The sequence below is a fragment of the Ovis canadensis genome, chromosome 2 (assembly GCF_042477335.2).
Source record: "Ovis canadensis isolate MfBH-ARS-UI-01 breed Bighorn chromosome 2, ARS-UI_OviCan_v2, whole genome shotgun sequence".
Taxonomy (NCBI): Eukaryota; Metazoa; Chordata; class Mammalia; order Artiodactyla; family Bovidae; genus Ovis; species Ovis canadensis.
In genome coordinates, this window is record NC_091246.1 from 60,065,862 (window position 1) to 60,090,435 (window position 24,574).

Consider the following 24,574-nt stretch of genomic DNA (forward strand, 5'->3'; position numbering starts at 1 on the left):
TTTGCTGAAATTCTAATGCCTGATGTGACGCTATTTAGATGTAGGGCCTTTGGGTGGTCATTAGGGCAGAGCCCTCATAATGGGATTCAGTTCAGTTCAGTCCTTTCCGACTCTTTGCAACCCCATGAATTGCAGCACACCAGGCCTCTCTGTCCATCACCAACTCCCGGAGTTGACTCAAACTCACATCCATCGAGTTGGTGAGGCCTGCCAGGCATCTCATCCTCTGTTGTCCCCGTCTCCTCCTGCCCCCAGTCCCTCCCAGCATCAGAGTCTTTTCCAATGAGTCAACCCTTCCCATGAGGTGACCAAAGTATTGGAGCTTCAGCTTTAGCATCAGTCATGTCCAACTCTTTGTGACCCCATGAACTGCAGCACACCAGGCCTCCCTGTCCATCACCAACTCCCAGAGTCCACCCAAACCCATGTCCATAGAGTCAGTGATGCCATCCAACCATCTCATCCTCTGTCATCCCCTTCTCCTCCTGCCCTCAATCTTTCCCAGCTAAAGGCAATGAGCTAAAGGCAATGAAGAGCAAAATGAATAATTAAGAAGAATAAGCGATCTGGCAGACAGAATAACATAAATCACCCAATCAGAACATCAGGTGAAAGCCAAATGAAAAAAAATTAAAATATAAGAGACCTTTGGGATAATATACAATCTACACATAATAGGGTTTTCAGAAGGGGAAAAAAGAGACAAGGGGATTGAACAAGTATTTGAAGAAATTATTGGGCTGAAAACTTTCCAAACATAAAGAAGAAAGCAAAAATCCAGGTATAGGAAGCACAGAGAGTCCCAAACAAGATACACCCAAACAGAACTATACCAAGATGTATTATAATAAAAATGGCAAAAGTTAAAGAGAGGATTCTAAAAGTAGCAAGAGATAAACAAAAAGTTAACTACAAGGGAATCCCCGTAAGACTATCAGCTGATTTTTCTACAGAAATGTTGTTGGCCAGAAGGGAATGGCAAGATACATTCAAAATCCCAAAAGGGAAAAATATGCAACCTAGAATACTGTGACCAGCAAGGTTAGAATAAGAGAGAAAAAGAATTTCTCTCTTAAAAATAAAGAGAATACAAAATAAAGAGCAAAAAATAAAGAGAATACAATACTAAACCTACCTTAAAAGAAACATGGAAAATCTTTTCTAAATAAGAATGTAGGGGGAAGAGAAAATCACAACTGTAAAGTAAATCACTTAAATAAGCTAGCGCATTTTTTATGTAAAAAAAACAAAACAAAACAATTTCATGAAAACAATGATAACCCCAATGGAACAGTAAAAGGATAAACATAAAGATGTTTTTTTTAAAAAAAAAGGAAATCAAAAACATAAAATGTGGGGAAGAAGAGCAAGAAAAGATAGATTCTCTTTTTTTCTTTTTTTAGAATGTGTTTTAACATATACGACTATCAGTCTAAAGCAAGTAGATATAAAAAACAGTTAACATACTTGAAAAACAAGGCAATCTCAAATCAAATGCACCCAACAGATTGACTAAAACCAAAAATAAGAAAACATAAACATAAAAGGAAATCATCAAACCACAAAAGAGAAAAATGGGAGGATTCCCTGGTGGTCCAATTGCTAGAACTGTGCACTCTCCAGTACTGGCAAGGACTGGGGTTTGATCTGTGGTGAGGGACCTAAGATCGCATAGGTCACCTGGTGTGACCAAAAGAAGAAGAAATACAGCATCACCAAGAAACAAGGTTTCAGTTCAGTTCAGTTGCTTAGTGGTGTCCAACTCTTTGTGACCCCATGAACTGCAGCACACCAGGCCTCCCTGTCCATCACCAACTCCCAGAGTCCACCCAAACCCATGTCCACAGAGTCAGTGATGCCATCCCACCATCTCATCCTCTGTAGTCCCCTTCTCCTTCTGCCCTCAATCTTTCCCAGCATCAGGGTCTTTTCCAAGGAGTCAACTCTTTACACGAGGTGGCCAAAGTACTGGAGTTTCAGCTTTAGCATCAGTCCTTGCAATGAACACCCAGGACTAATCTCCTTTAGGATGGACTGGTTGGATCTCCTTGCAGTCCAAGGGACTCTCATGAATCTTCTCCAACACCATAGTTCAAAAGCATCAATTCTTCGGAGCTCAGCTTTCTCTATAGCCCAACTCTCACATTCGTACATGGCCACTGGAAAAACCACAGCCTTGAGTAGAGGGACCTCTGTTGACAAAAGAATGTCTCTGCTTTTTAATATGCTGTCTAGGTTGGTCCTAACTTTCCTTCCAAGGAGTAAGCATCTTTTTTTCATGGCTATAATCACCATCTGCTGTGATTTTGGAGCCCAAAAAATAAAGTCAGCCACTGTTTCCACTGTTTCCCATCTATTTCCCATGAAGTGATGGGATCAGTTGCCATGATCTTCGTTTTTTGAATGTTGAACTTTAAGCCAACTTTTTCATTCTCCTCTTTTACTTTCATCAAGAGGCTTTTTAGTTCCTCTTCGCTTTCTGCCATAAGGGTGGTGTCATCTGCATATCTGAGGTTATTGAGATTTCTCCTAGCAATATTGACTCTAGCTTGTGTTTCTTCCAGCCCAGCGTTTCTCATGATGTACTCTGCATAGAAGTTAAATAAGCAGGGTGACAATATACAGCCTTGACGTACTCCTTTTCCAATTTGGAACCAGTCTGTTGTTCCCTGTCCAGTTCTAACTGTTGCTTCCTGACCTGCATATAGGTTTCTCAAGAGGCAGGTCAGGTGGTCTGGTATTCCCATCTCTTTCAGAATTTTCCACAGTTTATTGTGATCCACACAGTATGACATAAATACATGTCTATCAATAATTACCTTAAACATCAATGGCCTAAATGCTCCAACAAAAGAGTGGCAGATTGAATAAAACAAACAGCCTATAATATGCTACCTCCAAGAGACCCACCTTAGGGCAAAAGACCCACACAGATCAAAAGTGAAAGGATGGAAAAGATATTCCATGCAATGAAAATGACAAGAAAGTGGGGTCACAATACTTCTATTAGACAAAATAAACTTTAAAACAAATGCCATAGAAGGATACTAAAATGATAAAAGCATCAATAGAAGATGATTTTACACTCATCAACATACATGCACCTAACACAGGAGCACTCAAACACATAAATACTAACAGACATAAAGGGAGAAATTGATGGGAATACAGTAATAGTAGGAGATTTTAACACCCCACTCACATTAATGAAAAGATCTTTGAGACAGGAAATCAATAAGGCAATAGAGATCCTAAATGATAGAAGAGTTAGATTTTTAATTGATATTTTCAGGACTGTACATCCAAAGACACATTTTTTTCAAGTGCACGTGGAAGATTCTCTAGGACTGACCACATACTAGGGTACAAAATAAGATTCAACAAATTTAAGAGTAGAGAAATTATCTCAAGTAACTATTCTGATCACAAAGAATAAAAGGAACATCGTTGGAAAGTGGTATTGGGAAAGTTGGACAGTGGCATGTAAATCAATGAAGTTAGAACATACTCCCACACCATGCACAAAAATAAACTCAAAGTGAGTTAAAGACTTAAACATAAGATTTGACACCATTACAGTCCTAGAAGAGATATAGGCAAAACATTCTCTTATATAAAACATACCAATGTTTTCTTAGGTCAATCTCCCAAGGCAATACAAATAAAAGTAAAATACACAAATGGGACCTAATCAAATTTAGAAGCTTTTGTACAGCAAAGGAAAACATAAAAGAGCAAGAAGATAACTAGGACTGGGAGAAAACATTTCCAAAGATGTGAATGACAAGGGCTTCATTTCCAAACTATACAACAGCTAATACAACTCAGTAATACCAAGAACATAAAAATCCAATTAAAAAATGGGCAGAAGATCTAAATAGACATTGATTGGGAACTCATGTACACCTGTGGCAGATTCATGTCAATGTATGGCAAAACCAATACAGTACTGTAAAGTAAAATACAGTAAAAATAAAAATTTTTTTTTTTAAATGGGCAGAAGATCTAAATAGACATTTCTCCAAAAACAGACATACAGATGACCAATAGCACGTGAAGCAATGTGTAACAACACTAATCATTAGAGAAACACAAATCCAAACTACAATAAGGTACCACCTCACACTGGTCAGAGTGGCCATCACTGAAAATCTACAAATAACTAATGCTGAAAAGTATGAGGAGAAAACAGAGTCCACCTACAGTGTTGGTGGGAATGTAGACTGGACAGCCACTATGGAAAACAAGATGGAGATTCCTCGAAAAACTAAAAGTGGAGTTGCCATATGATCCTGCAATCCCACTCCTGGGCATACATCCAGAAAAAGCTGTAATTTGAAAAGATACACATACCTCAATGTTCAATACACTACTTACAACAGCCAAGACATGGAAACAACCTATCAAACAGATGACTGGATAAAGAAGATGTGGTACATATATACGATGGAATATGACAGAATACTACTCAGACATAAAAAAACAGACAATGTCATATGCCAGATGTCAACATGGACGGACCTAAAGATTATCATGCTAAAAGAGGTAACTCAGGAAAAGACAAGTACCATATGATATCACACATGTGGAATCTAAAATATGACACAGACGAACTTGTCTACGAAATAGAAATAGACTCGAACTTGCAGTTGTTGAGGGGGAGAGGTGGATTGGGAGTTTAGGATTAGTAGATGCAAACTATTACATAGAGAATGGATAAAAAAGAGGACCCTACTATATGGCACAGGTAACTATATGTAGTATACTATGACAAACCACAGTAGAAAAGAATATGAGAAAGAATATATATACATATATATATTATGTAGTTGGTAATGGACAGGGAGGCCTGGCGTGCTGCGATTCATGGGGACGCAAAGAGTCAGACATGACTGAGCGACTGAACTGAACTGACAGCTGAGTCACTTTGCTGTACAGCAGAAATGAACACAACATTGTAAATCGACTATACTTCAATGTACGTTTTTTAAAAAATGAAAGAGAAAAAATGGGCAAAAGAATTTAATAGTTCTAAAAATAACTATACAGAAACAGCCAATACACATGAAAAGATGCTCAACATCATTAGCCATCAGGGAAGTGCAAGTCAAAAGTGGTACAGTGAGACACCACTTTACTTTCATTCTGCTAAGTCACTTCAGTCGCGTCCGACTCTGTGCGACCCCATAGTCGGCAGCCCACCAGGCAGCCCCGTCCCTGGGATTCTCCAGGCAAGAACACTGGAGTGGGTTGCTCATTAATATTGCTCGTTAATATTCACAGCAGTATTATTCATAACAGCCAAAAGTGGATACAAACCAAATATCCATCATCTGATGAAAAGGCAAACAAAATGTGATACATTCATATAATGAAATATTAGGCAATAAAAGAGGAAGTACCAATTCATGCTATACCATGGATGAACCTTGAAAATATCATGCTAAGTAAAAGAAGCGTGACAGAAAAGACCATGTATTATATGATTCAATTAATATGAAATACCCTAAACAAACAAATTCTTAGAAACAGAAAGTAAATTAGCTTTTACCAATTTTACACTGGAAAGAAGGAGCAATGGGGAATGACTGCTAATGGGTATTAGCATTTCCTTTTTGGGGTGTTAAAATGTTCTGAAATTAGGTAATGATAATTATTGTACAATGCTGAATAAACCAATGTGAATTTTATATTCATTACAGTGTGACAAAAAGTAAATTATACAATTTAATGGATGAATTGTATAGTACATGAATTATAACTCAATAAAGCAATTTTAAAACAGGAGGTAAAATAAAGACATTCCTAGATAAAAACAAAATTGGTAATGCTATTTCTTCTTGAATAGTGTGATTGCTCACATTTTTGTATTATTCTTTAATGTCCTTCATGTTTCCTCTGCATAAAGTTTTCTATTAAAGATGTGCTATTTTAATAATCACAAAATATATGTATTAATGAAAAACACCAAGTTCCTAAAAATACAAAAGACTAAATTAAACCAAAGTATTCTTTAAAAAATACCATATGACTCTAATCTACATTTCAGCCTTACAATGAATTTTTTTCTTATAGATAAAAGAAAATAAATTAATACTTACTTAACTGCTTGTGCTCCTGGTCTTTGCACAATCAAAGTACTAAATTCTTCCACTACAATATCTAGCAGTTCAGGTTTTTGTTGTTGTTCTCTTAGAATGATAGACATACTTTTCAAGTGAACAAAAAACTTCATTGCTTCAAACTAGAATATAAAGAAGAAGAAAATGAAAAAAAATAATATATCTATAATACTATTTATACAATTTATTCTTTCCAAAAATCAGAAAAATACATTAAGGATCACCACATAATACTAAAACAAAACATAAACTAAAATTAAACATAACATAAAAAATTTTTTACAGCCACATAACACTAAAAATTTTATTCCTACTATGGAAACTCAAATAAATGCAATATTTACAGACTCAAAGTAAGATCACAGAACAAGTCAGTAACATGTATTTCTGAAAGGATTAAAATTAGGCGAATCTATCAGTAAATACTCAGGTATAAGGCAACAAAACATTTTTACTGTTTTTGGTAAGGTTGGATCGACTGCTGTTTCACTATAGCCAATTGCTTCATACAGCAAACTTTTTTCTTTAGGTGTCAATATTTCTTCAAGACCTACAAATCATAAAGAATGTTTTATGTTATTAACTGGTAACAAGATAAAACCAAATCCAAATTTAGCTGCTTTTAATAATGTAAATTTTACTCTTTTCTATAATACCTTTAAGAAATTATATTCATGAATGCCAAGATGGCATTGGCAATTTTAGGTTTATTTTTTAAAAATATAAATGACTAAATATATTAATTTAGCAATATAAATTCCTAAATGTTTGTATTAAGCACACAAAATAGCTACCCGTATTAGGTACTTAATGGCATTATGCTAGTCAACATAAGTAGCATACAAAATACGAAGTATTAATATCATGCCTACCCATTTTAAAGTCGGTAAAATTGAGTTTTAGAGAGCTTAAATTTGCCAGGGTCATATTGCTAATAAATGATATATCCAGGATATAAACCTAAGCCCCTAAGCCTCCAAAGTTATGATGTTAAGCATTTGGTTGGGAAGTAAAAATCTTTCCAAGAAATAATTTCAATGAAAATTTACAGTGGTTTATACTCTTTTGACCTGGAGAAGGCAATGGCACCCCACTCCAGTACTCTTGCCTGGAAAATCCCATGGACGGAGGACCCTGGTGGGCTGCAGTCCATGGGATCACTAAGAGTCCAACACGACTGAGCGACTTCACTTTCACTTTTCCCTTTCATGCATTGGAGAAGGAAATGGCAACCCACTCCAGTGTTCCTGCCTGGAGAATCCCAGGGACAGGAGAGCCTGGTGGGCTGCCATCTATGGGGTCACACAGAGTCGGACACGACTGAAGCGACTTAGCAGCAGCAGGAGCATACTCTTTTGAAACTTTTATTTTAACTGTGCTATACACAGTTACTAAGTCTTCTAGACATAATGCTCTTCTGAAAGCATTAGTAAGATATTAAAAATTTTTTGATTTTTATTTGACATACATTTAAAATTTTATTAGTAATTTTACTTATAGTAAGAATTACTTATCATATGTATATATACTTTCAATGTCTACTTAACGAAAGAGAACACTTGGCTCCTCCCTCCATGGGATTCTCCCTCCATGGGATTCTCCAGGCAAGAGTACTGGAGTGGTTTGCCATTTCCTTCTCCAGGGGATCTTCCAGACCCAGGGATCAAACCTGAGTCTCCCACATTCCACGCAAACCCTTTAACCTCTGAGTCACCAAGGAAGCCCTGATGGTTAGCTACACTACCCACAGTTTGATGATTAACTGCACTACTGTAAAATGAAATGAACGTACTTCCAGGTTTAATATCTAGTTGTTGTTTACTGTGCGATTCTGACCAATTCCACATCCAGCTAAACCATCCTTTATTACTCTCTGACTCTTCTGCTCCTTCTCTGAAAATCCTGTATCCAGCTTTCTTTACCTAAAATAAATTAATTTTCAAATAAATGACAAATTATCCTTTATTTAGCAATTCAAAGAAACAGGATATTTCCAAAACTTATCTGCTTTAGTGGATAAGTATAAACAACAATCATACCAACAATAAAATATAGTAATGGTAACATTGGCCAAATATCAGAATTTAGAATTATCTGGTACTTAGCACATGGTCTTACAAGCAATAATAATGGCAGGTGTTGGGGGCGGGAATTGGCTTTTCACCTTTAAGCCCAATCACTGAGAAAGAATTTTTTCCCCCACTGAAACTGTCTTGAATAGATGTGGCAAATAGATGGTTTAAATAGATGTGGCAAAAGAATACATCAAATTTTCTTGTAATATGGTGTTTTTGTTGAGACACTAAGTCATGTCTGACTCTGTGACCCCATGGACTGCAGCGTGCCAGCCTTCCCTGTCTGTTCTTCACTATTATCCTAGAGTTTGCTCAAATTCTCGTTCACTGAGTCAGTGATGCCATCCAAACATCTCATCCTTTCTCACCCCCTTTCTCCTCCAGCTCTCAGTCTTTCCCAGCATCAATCAGGGTGTTTTCCAATGAGTTGGCTCTCCGCATCAGGTGGCCAAAGTATTGGAGTTTTAGCATCAGTCCTTCCAATGAATATTCAGGGTTGATTTCCTTTAGGATTGACTGGTTTGAGCTCCTTGCTCTCCAAGGGACTCTTTCAAGAGTCTTTTCCAGCACCACATTGCAAAAGCATCAGTTATCTGGTGCTCAGTCTTCTTTACGGTCCAACTCTCACATCCATACATGACTACTGGGAAAACCATAGCTCTGACTATATGAACCTTTGTCAGCAGAACTTAATGTCTCTGGTTTTTAATATGCTGTCTAGGTTTGTCATAGCTTTACTTCCAAAGTGCAAGTGTCTTTTAATTTTGTAGCTGCAGTCAACATCACTGGTGATTTTGGAGCCAAAGAAAATAAAATTTGCCACAGTTTCCACTTTTTCCCTGTCTATTTGCCATGAAGTGATGGGACTGGATGCCATGGTTTTAGTCTTTTGAATGCTGAGTTTCAAGCCAGCTTTTTCACTGTCTTTCACCCTCATCAAGAAGTTCTTTAGTTCCTCTTCACTTTCTGCCATTATTCTTATAATACAAATAAGCAAATTTGAACCCCTTTTAGGAAACAGTATAATACAGCACAATACCAATAAATTCTATATAAATTATAGATTTATTTTACTAATTGAAAGACAATCTGGAATTACCTCAACTTCAGCCTGTTGTCTTACTATAGTTATATTAAATACATCCAAAGTCTTTTCCAACTCCTAAAAATATAAATAAAATGTGTTTACATAACTTTATATAGACAATTTTCATATATGCTCTATCAAACTGCTACACTAAAGAAAATATAGGAAATTGAAAACAAGTCATCCATCAATATGATATTTCTCTTAAATTCTGAGAAGCAATGCTTGTGTATGTCAGCTTGGAAATTTGGCTTTGAAACCAACATGGAGAAGACTGGAATCAATGTAGCAAATACTTTCTAGCATTCTGAAGTTTATAAATGTCATAATAATGTGAGGCTTCAAGTTACTATTTTCATAAAACCAAATCTCTCCAGATTGAGAAGAATCTCAAATTCCAAATGATCACCAGAGTTTTTATCATCCAACTGAAGTTAAGGAATATGAAAAAGTCTAAGTAAAAGAGACAGAGAATGACCAATCAAAATTAGAACAAATAAGTAGGAAGTGTTAATCACTAAAGACTGAGGACTTAAGTATTACAAAATATTCAATAAATTTTTATAATACTAACCTCCAAAGCGTTGAGAAGTTCACCAGATGGCTTCTTACTTATTAGCTTTTTTTTATACAGTTCTTTATATTGCTTCATTTTTTGCCTATGTTCTCTAATATGCTTCCAGGACCACATCCGTAAGTGGGGGCGAATGTTTACTTCAAGAATGCCAAGTATAGCATAAGCCCACCTAGTTAAAAAATAAAAACAAAAACTCTCCCCTTAAAAACACCCTCAAACCAACAGTATGAAATATAACTGACATCACTTCTGTTCTAACAACATACATAATACAGAGAATGTGAAAATATTATCTAGCACTTGCTTCTTACCAACCCTATTAGCAATTAATTAAGAACACAATATTTAGTCTTATCTTTTTCCTAAATGAAAATAAGCAAAATTACAGAATTTTGTTATAACACAGTTCTACCAAAAAACTATTAAAGTATTAATTGGCAACTAGCCCTTTAGCCACCTGAATAGTAATTAAAATAGTCAATTGAAAAAGTAACTGCAACTTTGAAAAACTAGGTTAAGACCTTAATAACTAAAAAAATAAGACTACTTCTGAATTTTAAAAAAGGGTTGCACTTTACAGACTCCCATAACTTTTTCAGATTTATAACAGGTAAAGTGCTCTGATATCAAAGTTTGAAAACTAAAAAAAGACATGGTTGAAAAAGAAACTGGGATATGTTTTTTCAGTAATTCCGAAAATACAGTAAATGAACAGAATGCTAGTATTCCCAGTTGTAAATTCATTATAAAGAATCCTTTATAATAATAAAGGATTAATAATAAGTAAGTCAATTTTACTAGTGTAATAAGCAAAAGCCACTAAAGTGCTTCAGGCCAAGTATCATAATATAGCTTGTATCAGCCTTTAAAGAGAGTATCTTAAAATTCTTAAAAGTTAAGAAATTCACTTTTATGCTGTCATTTTTTAATACAACTGTAGACATATTAATGCCACAGACATTAGTATCTGCAAAATTTCCCTGGGCACTAAATGATTGCTAAAAAAAATTTCACTGAGCAATTGCACTTCTGGGTATTTATGTGAAGAAAATGAAAACACTAACTCAAAAAGATATACGCAACCGCATGTTCACTGCAGCACAAGAGCCAAGATATGGAAACAACCAACTGTCCATAGATGGATGAAAGGATAAAGTATACACATACAAACACACACACACACATACACAAATGTTATTTAGCCATAAAAATGGAAATAAAATCTTGGCATTTGTTACAACATGAATGAACAATGATGGGCATTATGCTAAGCGAAATAAGTGAGAGAAAGACAACTACTGTACATTCACTTATAGAAAGTTGGTTTTTTTTAATGAGCTCATGGATACAGAGAATAGACTGGTGAGAGACAAAAGGAGTGGGTGGGGGATGGGCAAAATGGGTGAAGCGGGTCCAAAAAACTTCCAGTTATAATATAAATAAGTTATGGGCATATAATGTACAGCATGTTGACTACAGCTAATAATACTGTATGGCATATTTGAAAGTTGCTAAGAGAGCAGATATTAAAAGTTCTTATAACAAGAAAAATACTTTGCTAACTATGTGTAGTATTGGACGTTAATGACTTATTGTGGTGATCCTTTCTCAGTATGTACAAATATCCAATCATTATGGTATTATACTTCAATTTTAAAAATTTAAAGCATATTACCATTCTTTGGCATGGTAATGAAGAGGTACATCAGGTTTGAATTTCCTGTATGGTAGACTTTGTGTCATCATATCAACCGATTCAAGAAGTTCCATAAAACTGAAATACTGAAGAATGAAAAAATTAAATCTTTAAGATTTTTTAATTGTCAAAGATAAAAATTAAATTACTAACTTATTTAAGGTAATGTTTATTATATACCATTATGAATCTTAACATTTAAAATCTTAGCTCTGCTTTTATCAAACTATAACCTACAATTTAAAATTTCATTAAAAAAAATCACCTGTGGTTTATTAAGTTCAATTGTTATGTCATGTAACTCAACATCCAGGTCTATTTTGGGGGCAGAAAAGTCAAAATCCGATCTGCGATTCATCTGAAGTTTGGCATTAGCAGATATGGGGCGAAATACTGAAAAATAACACAAATTTTTAAAAATTATATTGAGTTCTTTTTCCAAGTCACAAAGTGCTAGAGGAATCAAGCTGAAAATGCTCATTTTCATTTCTTCTATTCCCTTTCCAGTTTCCAGATTTCCATACTGCTATAACTTGATCAGATGAATTATCACTTAGTCCTAAGGAGTCTTTTACCTTTATCTATAACCCATATTGCTTTTGCAAGTACAATAAGTACAATTGTGTTTGCAAGCTAACTGAACTCCTCCTCAAAAACAAAAATAATAATAATAATAACCCTAAGAAGCAGGAACATACTCTAAAAGGCAAAACAGTCCAACAAGACAGTTCTAATGAAAGTATAGTTTCAAGGAATGAATGCACATCAGAAATGCTAACGGGAAAAATATTTTATTTAACCACTGACTTTCACTGCTGCTGCTGTCGCGTCGCTTCAGTTGTGTCTGACTCTGTGTGACCCCATAGATGGCAGCCCATCAGGCTCCCCCGTCCCTGGGGGGATTCTCCAGGCAAGAACACTGAAGTGGGTTGCCATTTCCTTCTCCAATGCATGAAAGGGAAAAGTGAAAGTGAAGTCGCTCAGTCATGTTGGACTCTTAGTGATCCCATGGACTGCAGCCCACCAGGCTCCTCCGTCCATGGGATTTTCCAGGCGAGAGTACTGGAGTAGGGTGCCATCGCCTTCTCTGACTTTCATTATGTAACTGTAATTCCTGGATTTCAGGCCAGTGTCTCTGTATCCATCTGTTCCCCACTTTTAACTTGAAAAATGAGAAGAGAGATGAGAATTTGTCCAGGATAACATTCTTGGCTCACTCCATAATTTAAGATTTCTTTTAATCCTTTACATTTAGCACCAAAAAGTATAAGAATAATGCAGAGGGACACTAGTAATAGCAGAATCTAGAAAAAGATCAACTACTAAATTGTAAGTTAATGTGTATATAAAAATAATATATTCCTCTTGTTTTAACCATCCCTAAAGCACAGCACTGAATTTAAAAATACTTTTAATTTGAATTGAACAAAAACATATTAATCAATAGGAGACCAGTTAAATTTGCTATGGTACATCTATACAACTGGTGGCTCAGATGATAAAGAATCTGCCTGCAATGAGGAAGACCCGGATTCGATCCCTGGGTTGGGAAGATCCCCTGGAGAACGAAGTGGCAACCCACTCCAGCACTCTTGCCTGGAAAATTCCATGGACCGAGGAGCCTGGTAGGCTACAGTCCATGGGGCCGCAGAGTCAGATCCAACTGAGTGACTTCACTTTCACTTTCACATCTATACAACAGAATACTATACAGTTACAAATGAGAAAAATTTCCACGCACCTAAGTAGAAGAATATTAAAATAGAAAGCTTAAAAAAGTATATGTTAAAGCAATAGTATCAGTATTTGAAAAGTAAACCTATTCTTCTCCCCCAGCTTTAATTTTTGTTACATAGAAAACTATACCACCCACTATACCCTCTCTGGTTGTAATAAACCATCCCTGAGCTACACTCTCTCCCATCTTTCTCAGACTGGCTCCTGACAACTAGAATTTCTGAGTGATTTAAATATACAAGTGATTGTTCCAGTACCATACTCTCTCAGTTCCTTAAATTCTTTTGTGCTCACCTCATCCACTACACTTAATCACTCCAGTATCCTCAACCTCTCAATAAAGTCAGTTTCAAACATCTAATTCTACTAATACCACGTCTAGTAATCCAATACCAAACCATCAAGGCTTAAGGGAACTACCATTGCGTGACTGAGAAAAAAACAAAATCAAACTGATTGGTCTCACATTAATGTCATAAATCTCAGTTCAGTTCAGTTGCTCAGCTGTGTCCAACCCTTTGCGACCCCATGAATCGCTGCATGCCAGGCCTACTTGTCCATCACCACTCCCGGACTTCACTCAGACTCACGTCCATCGAGTCAGTGACGCCACCCAGCCATCTCATCCTCGGTCGTCCCCTTCCCCTCCTGCCCCCAATCCCTCCCAGCATCAGAGTCTTTTCCAATGAGTCAACTCTTTGCATGAGGTGGCCAAAGTACTGGAGTTTCAGCTTTAGCAGCATTCCTTCCAAAGAAATCTCAGGGCTGGACTGGATCTCCTTGCAGTCCAAGGGACTCTCAAGAGTCTTCTCCAACACCACAGTTCAAAAGCATCAATTCTTCGGCGCTCAGACTTCTTCACAGTCCAACTCTCCCATCCACACATGACCACTGGAAAAACCATAGCCTTGACTAGACGGACCTTTGTTGGCAAAGTAATGTTTCTGCTTTTGAATAGGCTACCTAGGTTGGTCATAACTTTCCTTCCAAGGAGTGAGTGTCTTTTAATTCATGGCTGCAGTCACCATCTGCAGTGATTTTGGAGCCCCCAAAAATAAAGTCTGACACTGTTTCCACTTTTTCCCCACCTATTTGCCATGAAGTGAAGGGACCAGATGCCATGATCTTCGTTTTCTGAATGTTGAGCTTTAAGCCAACTTTTTCACTCTCCACTTTCACTTTCATCAAGAGGCTTTTTAGTTTTTCTTCACTTTCTGCCATAAGGGTGGTGTCATCTACATATCTGAGGTTATTGATATTTCTCCCGACAATCTTGATTCCAGCTTGTGTTTCTTCCAGCCCAGCATTTCTCATGATGTACTCTGCATAGAAGTTAAATAAGCAGGGTGACAATATACAGCCTTGACGTACTCCTTTTCCTATTTGGAACCAGTCTGTTGTTCCATGTCCAGTTCGAACTGTTGCTTCCTGACCTGCATACAGAGTTCTCAAGAGGCAGGTCAGGTGGTCTGGTATTCCCTTTTCTTTCTGAATTTTGCACAGTTTATTGTGATCTACACAGTCAAAGGCTTGGGCATAGTCAATAAAGCAGAAATAGAGATTTTTCTGGAACTCTCTTGCTTTTTCCATGATCCAGTGGAAGTTGGCAATTTGATCTCTGGTTCCTCTGCCTTTTCTAAAACCAGCTTGAACATCAGGAAGTTCATGGTTCACATATTGCTGAAGCCTGGCTTGGAGAATTTTGAGCATTACTTTACTAGCATGTGAGATGAGTGCAATTGTGCAGTAGTTTGAGCATTCTTTGGCATTGCCTTTCTTTGGGATTGGAATGAAACTGACCTTTTCCAGTCCTGTGGCCACTGCTGAGTTTTCCAAATTTGCTGGCATCTTGAGTGCAACACTTTCACAGCATCATCTTTCTGGATTTGAAAGAGCTCAACTGGAATTCTATCACCTCCACTAGCTTTGTTCGTAGTGATGCTTTCTAAGGCCCACTTGACTTCACATTATCTCAAGTAGACACTTAATGTGTCTGACTGATCACACAACATTCTTTCAGTCCAAGGATATGCCAAATCCGTACCACAGCCTGTTTTAGCAAGTGAGCTAAAAATAATTTTTACACTTTTAAAGTATTGTTTAAAAGACAGAAAAACATGTGACAAACTATATTTATGACATGTAAAATGTATGTCTACTACATGGCCCTTTGCAAAAAGAAAGTTAGCCAACCCCTACTCTGGCCCAGTGGTTCTCAAACTGTAGCACTCCTCAGAATCACCAGGACAGCTTGTTGAAGACAGATTGCTGAGCCTCACCCTCAGAGGCTCTGATTAAGCATGTCTGGAATGGGCCCAAGAATTTATATTTCTAACATGGTTCCAAGTGATACTAACGCTGCTAATCTGAACCACACTTTGCTAACACTGCTCTTGCCAGCATTCTCTCAGTCACCTACATGGAGATTTCATAGCTCCTCCTCCCTCCAAAAACCTCTAATGACTGAATTTTTAAAAAAAAGAAAGAGTTCAGAAGAAAAAATAAATCCCATTAACTCCAATCATCATATTTATTTGTGCACCCAACACCAGGACTTCTCTCTTATAACTGAAATCTATCGTATAAACAAACTGACCATGCTCCTCTCTGTGGCAAACCACAATTCTACCTTCTTTCACTCGCATCAACACATAAATAATCACACTTTACTCTCTTACTTTCCATGTTCTAAGAATCATCCTAATCTTAGCCTATTAACAAGCTATTAACAAGCTACTATCTTTCCCATTATATAAAAAAAACAAAACAAAACAAAAAAAATCTTTCATTCATCCTTTCCCCTCCAGTGTGTCACTTATCAATTTATTGCTATAACCTCCAGATTACCCTTCCCTACCTGCTCTGAACCCCAGACTTCCAGGCTCATTCTTTAGAGTTTGCTTTACTTTTTGTTAGCCAGTCCTTTAAATATTTTTTTTCTTTACCAGTCAGCATAACATTAATGCTTGTCAGTAGAGAACCCAGATAATCACGATGGTATGATCACTCACCTAGAGCCAGACATCCTGGAATGTGAAGTCAAGTGGACCTTAAAAAGCATCACTACAAACAAAGCTAGTGGAGGTGATTTAATTCCAGTTGAGCTATTTTGAATCCTAAAAGATGATGCTGTGAAAGTGCTGCACTCAAGATGCCAGCAAATTTGGAAAACTCAGCAGTGGTCACAGGACTGGAAAAGGTCAGTTTTCATTTCAATCCCAAAGAAAGGCAATGCCAAAGAATGCTTAAACTACCGCACAATTGCACTCATCTCACATGCTAGTAAAGTAATGCTCAAAATTCTTCAAGCCAGGCTTCAGCAATATGTGAACCATGAACTTCCTGATGTTCAAGCTGGTTTTAGAAAAGGCAGAGGAACCAGCGATCAAATTGCCAACTTCCACTGGATCATGGAAAAAGCAAGAGAGTTCCAGAAAAACATCTATTTCTGCTTTATTGACTATGCCCAAGCCTTTGACTGTGTAGATCACAATAAACTGTGCAAAATTCAGAAAGAAAAGGGAATACCAGACCACCTGACCTGCCTCTTGAGAACTCTGTATGCAGGTCAGGAAGCAACAGTTCGAACTGGACATGGAACAACAGACTGGTTCCAAATAGGAAAAGGAGTACATCAAGGCTGTATATTGTCACCCTGCTTATTTAACTTCTATGCAGAGTACATCATGAGAAATGCTGGGCTGGATGAAGCACAAGCTGGAATCAGATTGCCAGGAGAAATATCAATAACCTCAGATATGTAGATGACACCACTCTTACGGCAGAAAGTGAAGAGGAACTAAAAAGCCTCTTGATGAAAGTGAAAGTGGAGAGTGAAAAAGTTGGCTTAAAGCTCAACATTCAGAAAACGAAGATCATGGCATCTGGTCCCTTCACTTCATGGCAAATAGGTGGGGAAACAGTGGAAACAGTGTCAGACTTTATTTTTGGGGGCTCCAAAATCACTGCAGATGGTGACTGCAGCCATGAAATTAAAAGACACTTACTCCTTGGAAGGAAAGTTATGACCAACCTAGATAGCATATTCAAAAGCAGAGACATTACTTTGCCAACAAAGGTGCGTCTAGTCAAGGCTATGGTTTTTCCAGTGGTCATGTATGGATGCGAGAGTTGGATTGTGAAGAAGGCTGAGCGCTGAAGAAGTGATGCTTTTGAACTGTGGTGTTGGAGAAGACTCTTGAGAGTCCCTTGGACTGCAAGGAGATCCAACCAGTCCATTCTAAAGGAGACCAGTCCTGGGTGTTCTTTGGAAGGATTGATGCTAAAGCTGAAACTCCAATACTTTGGCCACCTCATGTGAAGAGTTGACTCACTGGAAAAGACTCTGATGCTGGGAGGGATTGGGGGCAGGAGGAGTAGGGGACAGAGGATGAGATGTGTGGATGGCATCACCAACTCGATAGACACGAGTTTGGGTGAACTCTGGGAGTTGGTGATGGACAGAGAGGCCTGGCGTGCTGCAGTTCATGGGGTCGCAGAGTCGTACACAACTGTGCGACTCAAATGAACCAAGAGGACATGGGCGAGATACTGCAGGGGGGAAGGAGTTTTGCTTTGTGGTACTACTGTGCTCATTCAGCAGACTCTTGCTGTGCCATGGTTCTCCTATACATAGCTCTTAAAGAAAACGGCTTCTCCAATGTCCAGGTCCTGCAGCAAAACAGATATCTTCAGCACTAGACTCCTGCAGCACACAGCACCACCCAAGAGCCAGCAAATTCTCTCAACACATTGCTCAGGAGGTTTTAGAATGGAGTGCCTTCTGGAGACAACTCTCCACAAGACTTCCTAGTGGGTCAATTTCCCAAAAACTCCTTCAGGGTAATTTACAAGTTTTACCCACAGGGCATCAGGGACTTTCCTGCCAGTCAGTGACCCACAGCGATCCCCTCTCCAACAAGTTCTGGATCTCAGTGTTAAAGGAGACACACTTCTTTGGGCACTCCACCTAAGTCCTAGGGTAAAGGCTGTTTCTTCTAGCTATTGCGATGGTCAAAAAGTTCACTCAGATCTTTCTGTAGGATGCTACAGAAAAATTCAAACCAATGTTTTGGCCAACCCTATACCATTCTTGCATTCCTTAGCGTTCTCTTTACACTTTGTCAGCCAATCCCTTGTTACTCTAATCCCCTCTTATATTCAGTAATTCTTCATAAATACTTTCCCTTCTCAAATTACTATGTGCTTCCTGTCTCTTCATCAGACTCTGAATGAAACAGCCAGAATTGACAGTAGGGTAAAAGAGAAATAACTCAAAATTAAACTGATAGATTTGAGAATCATCAACACACATGATACAGCAAAGTATTTTGCTTTTGTGTATATATTAGAAATACATTTAATTTTATGAGAAAATTAACATGAAATACCACAGTGACATCAACAATATTCATTTCAAATTTATACTGATTACTTTAATTGTACATTTATCTTATGAAATTTACTTACCAAAATCATAACCTTCTGGAACAATATTTTCATCAACAATGCCACTCCTCAGTCTGCTCTATTAAAAGTCAAATTGATATTACTTATATTCATGCTAATACTAGTATATGCAAAAATGTTTAAAAACAATTTTAAAAAGTAACTCAAACTTAGGAGTATAGCTAAGAATATATTAAAGTAACTAAACACTATTTCATCAAACTACTATTATGTAAGAAGGCTCTAGAAATTACTAAGATAGGAATGTATTCATATATATTTGTATACAAGCACATACACAAAATGTCATAAAATTCACCATCTCTTTAAGACAAAACAAAGTGGGTACAAAAGTAGCATATCTCAATATAATGAAGGTCACAGACGATAAGCCCACAACTGTCATCATACTCAAGGGTGAAAAGCTGAAGGCTTATCTTCTAAGATCAGGAACAAGACAAAGACGCTCACTTTCAGCACTTTTATTTGACACAGTATTAGAAGTCCTACCCAGAGAAATTAGGTAAGAAAAAGAAATAAAGCATACAAGTTGGAAAGGAAGAAGTAAAACTTTCACTATTTGCAGATGACATAATAATATATAGAAAACCCTGAAGTCTCACCAAAAACTGCTAAAACTAATAATAAATGAGTTAAAGTTGCAGGATAGAAAAATCAATATACAGAAATCTGTGGTATTTCTGTACACTAATAACAAACTATCAGAAAGGAAAAATAACAATCCCATTTACAATCGCATTACAATGTAAGAATACACTTCACCATGGGGGTAAAAGGCTTGTACCCTAAAAACGATAAGGCACTGAGGAACAAAAATAAAAAGGACACTAACTAATGGAAAGATATTCCATGCTCATGAATTAGAATAAGTAATATTGTTAAAAGATTCATATTACCTAAAGCAATCTGCAGATATGTTGCAATCTCCACCAAAATACCAACAGCATTTCTCACAGAAACAGAAAAAACACAATTAAAATTCATATGGAACCACAAAAGAACCCAAATAGCCAAAGCAATCCTGAGAAAGAACAAAGCTGGAGTTGTCATCTTCCCTAATATCTAACTATATTACAAAGCTAACAGTATTAGTATCTGTCACACAGACACACACACAGATCAACAGACTAGAACAGACAACTCAGAAATAAACCCATGCATATATGGTCCAAAAATCACTGCAGATGGTGACTGCAGCCATGAAATTAAAAGACGCTTGTTCCTTGGAAGAAAAGTCATGACAAACCTAGATAGCATATTAAAAAGCAGAGACCTCACTTTGCCAACAAAGGTCCATATAATCAAAGCTATGGTTTTCCCAGCTGTACACAATGTACAGTTGTGAGAGGTGGACCATAAGGAAGGCTGAGAGCTAAAGAATTGATGGTTTCTAATTGTGGTGCTGGAAAAGACTCCTGAGCGTCCCTTGGACAGCAAGGAGATCAAACCAGTCAATCCTAAAGGAAATCAACCCTGAATATTCATTGGAATGACTGATGCTGAAGTTGAAGCTTCAATACTTTGGTCACCTGATGTGACGAGCTGACTCATTAGAAAAGATCCTGATGCTGGGAAAGATTGAGCACAGGAGGAGGAGTGAGTGAGAGAGGATGAGATGGTTGGAAGGCATCACCAATTCAACAGATGTGAGTTTGAGCAAAGTCTGGGATATACTGAAAGGCAGGAAAGCCTGACATGCTGCAGTACATGGGGTTGCAAAGAGTCAGACACAACTTAGCAAATGAACAACAACATACATGGTCAGTTACAGCTTATGACCAAGGAGTCAAGAACATACAATGGGAAAAGGCCAGCCTCTTCAATAAATAGTTTGAGAAAACTTGACAGCTATTTGAGAAAGAATGAAATCTGACTACCTTACATGGTAAATGAAAATAACTCAAAATGGATTAAAGACTTGAACATAAGGCTTGAAACCATAAAAACTCCATAAGAAAATAGGTGGGTAAGCTCCCTGACATCAACTTTAGCAATGAATTTTTAGTTTGACAGCAAAAGCAACAAAAGCAAAAATAAACAAACCGACTACATCAAATTAACAGCTTTTTCACAGCAAAGAAAACTATCAAATACATGAAAAGGGAACCTATGAATGAAAGAAAATATATGAAAACATTATATCTGATAAGGAGCTAATATCTGAAATATATAATGAACCCATATAACTCAAAAGCAAAAAAACTCAAACAATCCAATTAAAAATTTCAAAATAGAAATACAGATGGCTAACAGATATATGGAAAGATGCTCATCATTCCTAATCATTAGAGAAATGTAAACCAAAACCACAATGAAATATCACCCTACGCTTGTTAGAATAGCTATTATCAAAAACAAAAAAAATCATAAATGTTGGTGAAAATGTGAAGAAAAAAAAACCCTTCTGCTCTGTTGGTGGGACACAAATTGGTGTAGATCCTATGGACAATATGGAAGGACCTCAAAAAATTAAAAACAGAACTATCATATAAACCAACAGCTCCACTTCTGAGAAGAAAATAAACATACTAACTTGAAAGCATATCTGCACTCCATGTTCACTGCAGCATTATTTATAATAGCCAAGATATGGAAACAACATAAATATCGATCAAGAGTGAATGAAGAAAATGTTTTATATCCACACACACACAGACACATTGTGGAATATCACTCAGCCATAAAAAAAAGTGAAATCTTTCCACTGGGACAACACAAATGGATCTTGAGGGCATTACGCTAACTGAAATAGCTCAAAGAGAGAAAAACAAACACTGTACTATCTCGCTTTTATGTGGAATTTACAAGAAAAAAAAAATATAGAGAACAGATCGGTGGTTGCAGGAAGTGGTGGAGGGAGGTACTGACAGGATGGGAAAAACATTGACAAAGGGAGTCTAAAAGTCCAAACTTTCATTTATAAAATAACTATTAACTCATGGAGATGTAATATACAGCATGGTGACTATCATTAATAATACTGTGTCGCATATTTGAAAGTTGTTATGAGTAAATCTTCCAAGTTCTCATCACAAGAAAAACTGTATAATTACATATGGTGATGGATATTAACTAGACTTACTGTGTTGATCATTTTGCAATATATACAAATATCAAAACATGATGTTACACACATAACAAATGTTTCATATCAGTTATACCAAAAAGGTATGTTTATATATGTCTATGTACATATATTCACCTACTGCTGGAAATGTTAATGGATTTTTGCCTAGGAAAAAAAGGACCACTGACTAACATATTATCTACAGTATGTTAGATAAATGACAAAGAATAAAAGTATGCAAAATATGATACCAAAGATATATATGCATGTACCAAAAAAATTTACTTACCAATGATTCATCATAATTACTAAGATAGAACAGCTGAGACTTCACATTCCAATAGGCAAAAAGGTTATCCAATCGGACTAACTGAAAATAAATCAAATTTATTATAAGCCTCATTTTCAATGAAGATTCTTTAGCATACGCTTTTTCAGAAGTCTCAACTAATTGGTCATATCACACTTAAGTCAACACAATTGACAAAAATCCTTATTTGTGTATTATCACTTGTCTTAAAACTATCTTTCGTCAAGCCCATGGACTGACAAAACATAATTTTTGTTTATTTTACCTTACGAAATAGTTTCTCAGTTTCATCATGTAAACATGGAATCCAGTATTGATCAGTTGTCTGAAAAGGAAAAAAAGCAGCAGTAAAAACTGTCACTTGCATGTGAAATGGTAGAGTGAGTGATAAACAGAATCTATCCTGCCCTAGACCAATCTTCCATTAAAATGTACTTGAAAACATAACATTTAGTCAAAGAATATTAACTGAATATTCTGTATTCAACAATCTCATTGCCTGGTGAAAAACAAACTAGAAAGCAAATTACAAACCAGTTAAATGCCATTATGGAAGTTAAATACGCAGTACTCTGGGAGAATAAATTCCGTAACTAGAGACTCCACAGTAGGAGCCTCAATTTCAGGTATGTGATGGCGAAAGTGATACCTAACCTACTAAGTGACACATAAATAGAAATTATTAATTCTAAATTTGTAGGGAATATGATTCATGGTAGGAAGATATCTGAATGTATGGTATATTCAAAGAACTGAAGTAGCCCAATACGGCCCAAGAACATATTCAAAACAGGGAAAAGAGATAAAATCAGGTGTCCCACCTAGGGTCAGATAACACAGGGATTATAAACTATTCTGACAAAATTATAGACTTTAAAAGCAATGAAGTCACTGAGGGAAATAAATTGATATCAAATGCTTATATTTAAAAGATAGTTTTCATTTTTTCTAGAGAACTAAACGGACTGGAGCAGCGGTGGCTCAAATTTTATCACACAATTAGGATGACCTGGAGGGCTTTTTAAACAAAATAGCTAGGTCTCAGCCTGAGTTTGCAATTGAGTATGGCTCAGATGGGGAACAAGTTTCCAAATACCTCCAAAACCAGTGGTGAAAACCACTGCTGACACTGTTACCAAGCACCTTCACAATGCCGAATCCAATGGCTAATTTTCCAACCTTATTTTTCACTGTTACAATAGCATTTGACAGTTTACCTCACCCAACTTTATTGAATAACTTTTCACTTGACTTTTCTCTTTTCCTGTTTGAGGTAGATCCAAATTTTAAAAACCATACACAAAAACTGAATGAACATAAAAAACAAAAGTATATAATGAAATACTATACAGCAGTTGAACTGAATCAATTAAACTACATGTGGCAATAAACACATCACAAACAATGTATAGCAAAAAAGGAAACTGAGAGAAGAATCATGTAACATTTACATGAACTTTCAAAAATCTACCAAATACTACACATTTTTAATGGATATACAGTGTAAAGTTTAAAAATGTAAGATGTTTACCTCTTGGGTGGGAGAGAAGAGTGGAGCAGAATACAAAAGGAATTTAAACTTTATTCATAACAGCTTATTCTTTAAAAGTATTTAAAATTTAAACTAAATGACAGACTTAACTATCATCCATTCTGGATACAAGTGTCTCATAATTCTTATGTTCCCCTACAGTTTTAAAGTTTCTTAATTAAAAAACTAAACAGGAAGAAAGTATGCCACAATTACTAGCAATAGTGATGATGAAATGATTTGATTCTGTATACTTTCCACAACTAATCAAAGATTTTGAAATGAACATTACTTTTATTTTGTTCTTATGCATTTAAAATTCAGAATGGATTTTTTAAAGTAAAATAAGTATGGAATATCATAATTGGCAAATAGTCTCTCACATATGAAACTAAATTTGATTATCAACTATTTTTTAAATATGAAACTACCTACCCCCAGTTTCAATCCAGTCTATGCACTTCCTGTATGAATTCTATATAGATACCTACTCCTGATGCTGGCATACATTAAATAGTTATTAGTAATTTAAATAACTATACTACAAAATTAAATATGGTTAAATTTTTTTTAAACAAAGTACCTGCATGCTGAGATTCTGAAGGGAAATACCAAATGACAGAGGGTTTTCTCGATTTGTGACCTAAAGAGGAAGGAGAGTAAATTTTATTCAGATTTTTAGTAGATGGACAAAATTTATATTGTAGAAAAAGTTCACTTTCTGGTAAGTAAGCTATTTCAAACATTCAAAAACATTTTCCTAGCTTCTGAAATAATTTTTATTTCTACATTTTTCTTAACTACATATAAAGTACCAATGTATTAGTGTGGTACAATAATAATATATCAATATAATGTTGCTACAGTCCATGGGATCACAAAGAGACATGACTCAGCAACTCA

General features: G+C 36.3%; 1 protein-coding gene across 3 annotated transcripts in view; it reads right to left on the reverse strand.

Annotated features, from left to right (window-relative positions):
- The window catches only part of VPS13A (vacuolar protein sorting 13 homolog A), a 272,036-nt gene that overhangs the window by 195,810 nt on the left and 51,652 nt on the right, over window positions 1-24,574 (reverse strand). For all 3 annotated transcript variants that reach the window (XM_069576302.1, XM_069576303.1, XM_069576304.1), the window contains exons 7-17: window positions 24,255-24,314; window positions 22,406-22,465; window positions 22,120-22,200; window positions 18,764-18,821; window positions 11,823-11,950; window positions 11,537-11,643; window positions 9,859-10,030; window positions 9,297-9,359; window positions 7,915-8,044; window positions 6,578-6,672; window positions 6,102-6,244 (exon numbers count right to left, since the gene is read on the reverse strand). In XM_069576302.1, coding sequence (XP_069432403.1) covers window positions 6,102-6,244; window positions 6,578-6,672; window positions 7,915-8,044; window positions 9,297-9,359; window positions 9,859-10,030; window positions 11,537-11,643; window positions 11,823-11,950; window positions 18,764-18,821; window positions 22,120-22,200; window positions 22,406-22,465; window positions 24,255-24,314 — 1,097 coding nt within the window. The remainder of the gene's footprint in view (window positions 1-6,101; window positions 6,245-6,577; window positions 6,673-7,914; window positions 8,045-9,296; window positions 9,360-9,858; window positions 10,031-11,536; window positions 11,644-11,822; window positions 11,951-18,763; window positions 18,822-22,119; window positions 22,201-22,405; window positions 22,466-24,254; window positions 24,315-24,574) is intronic.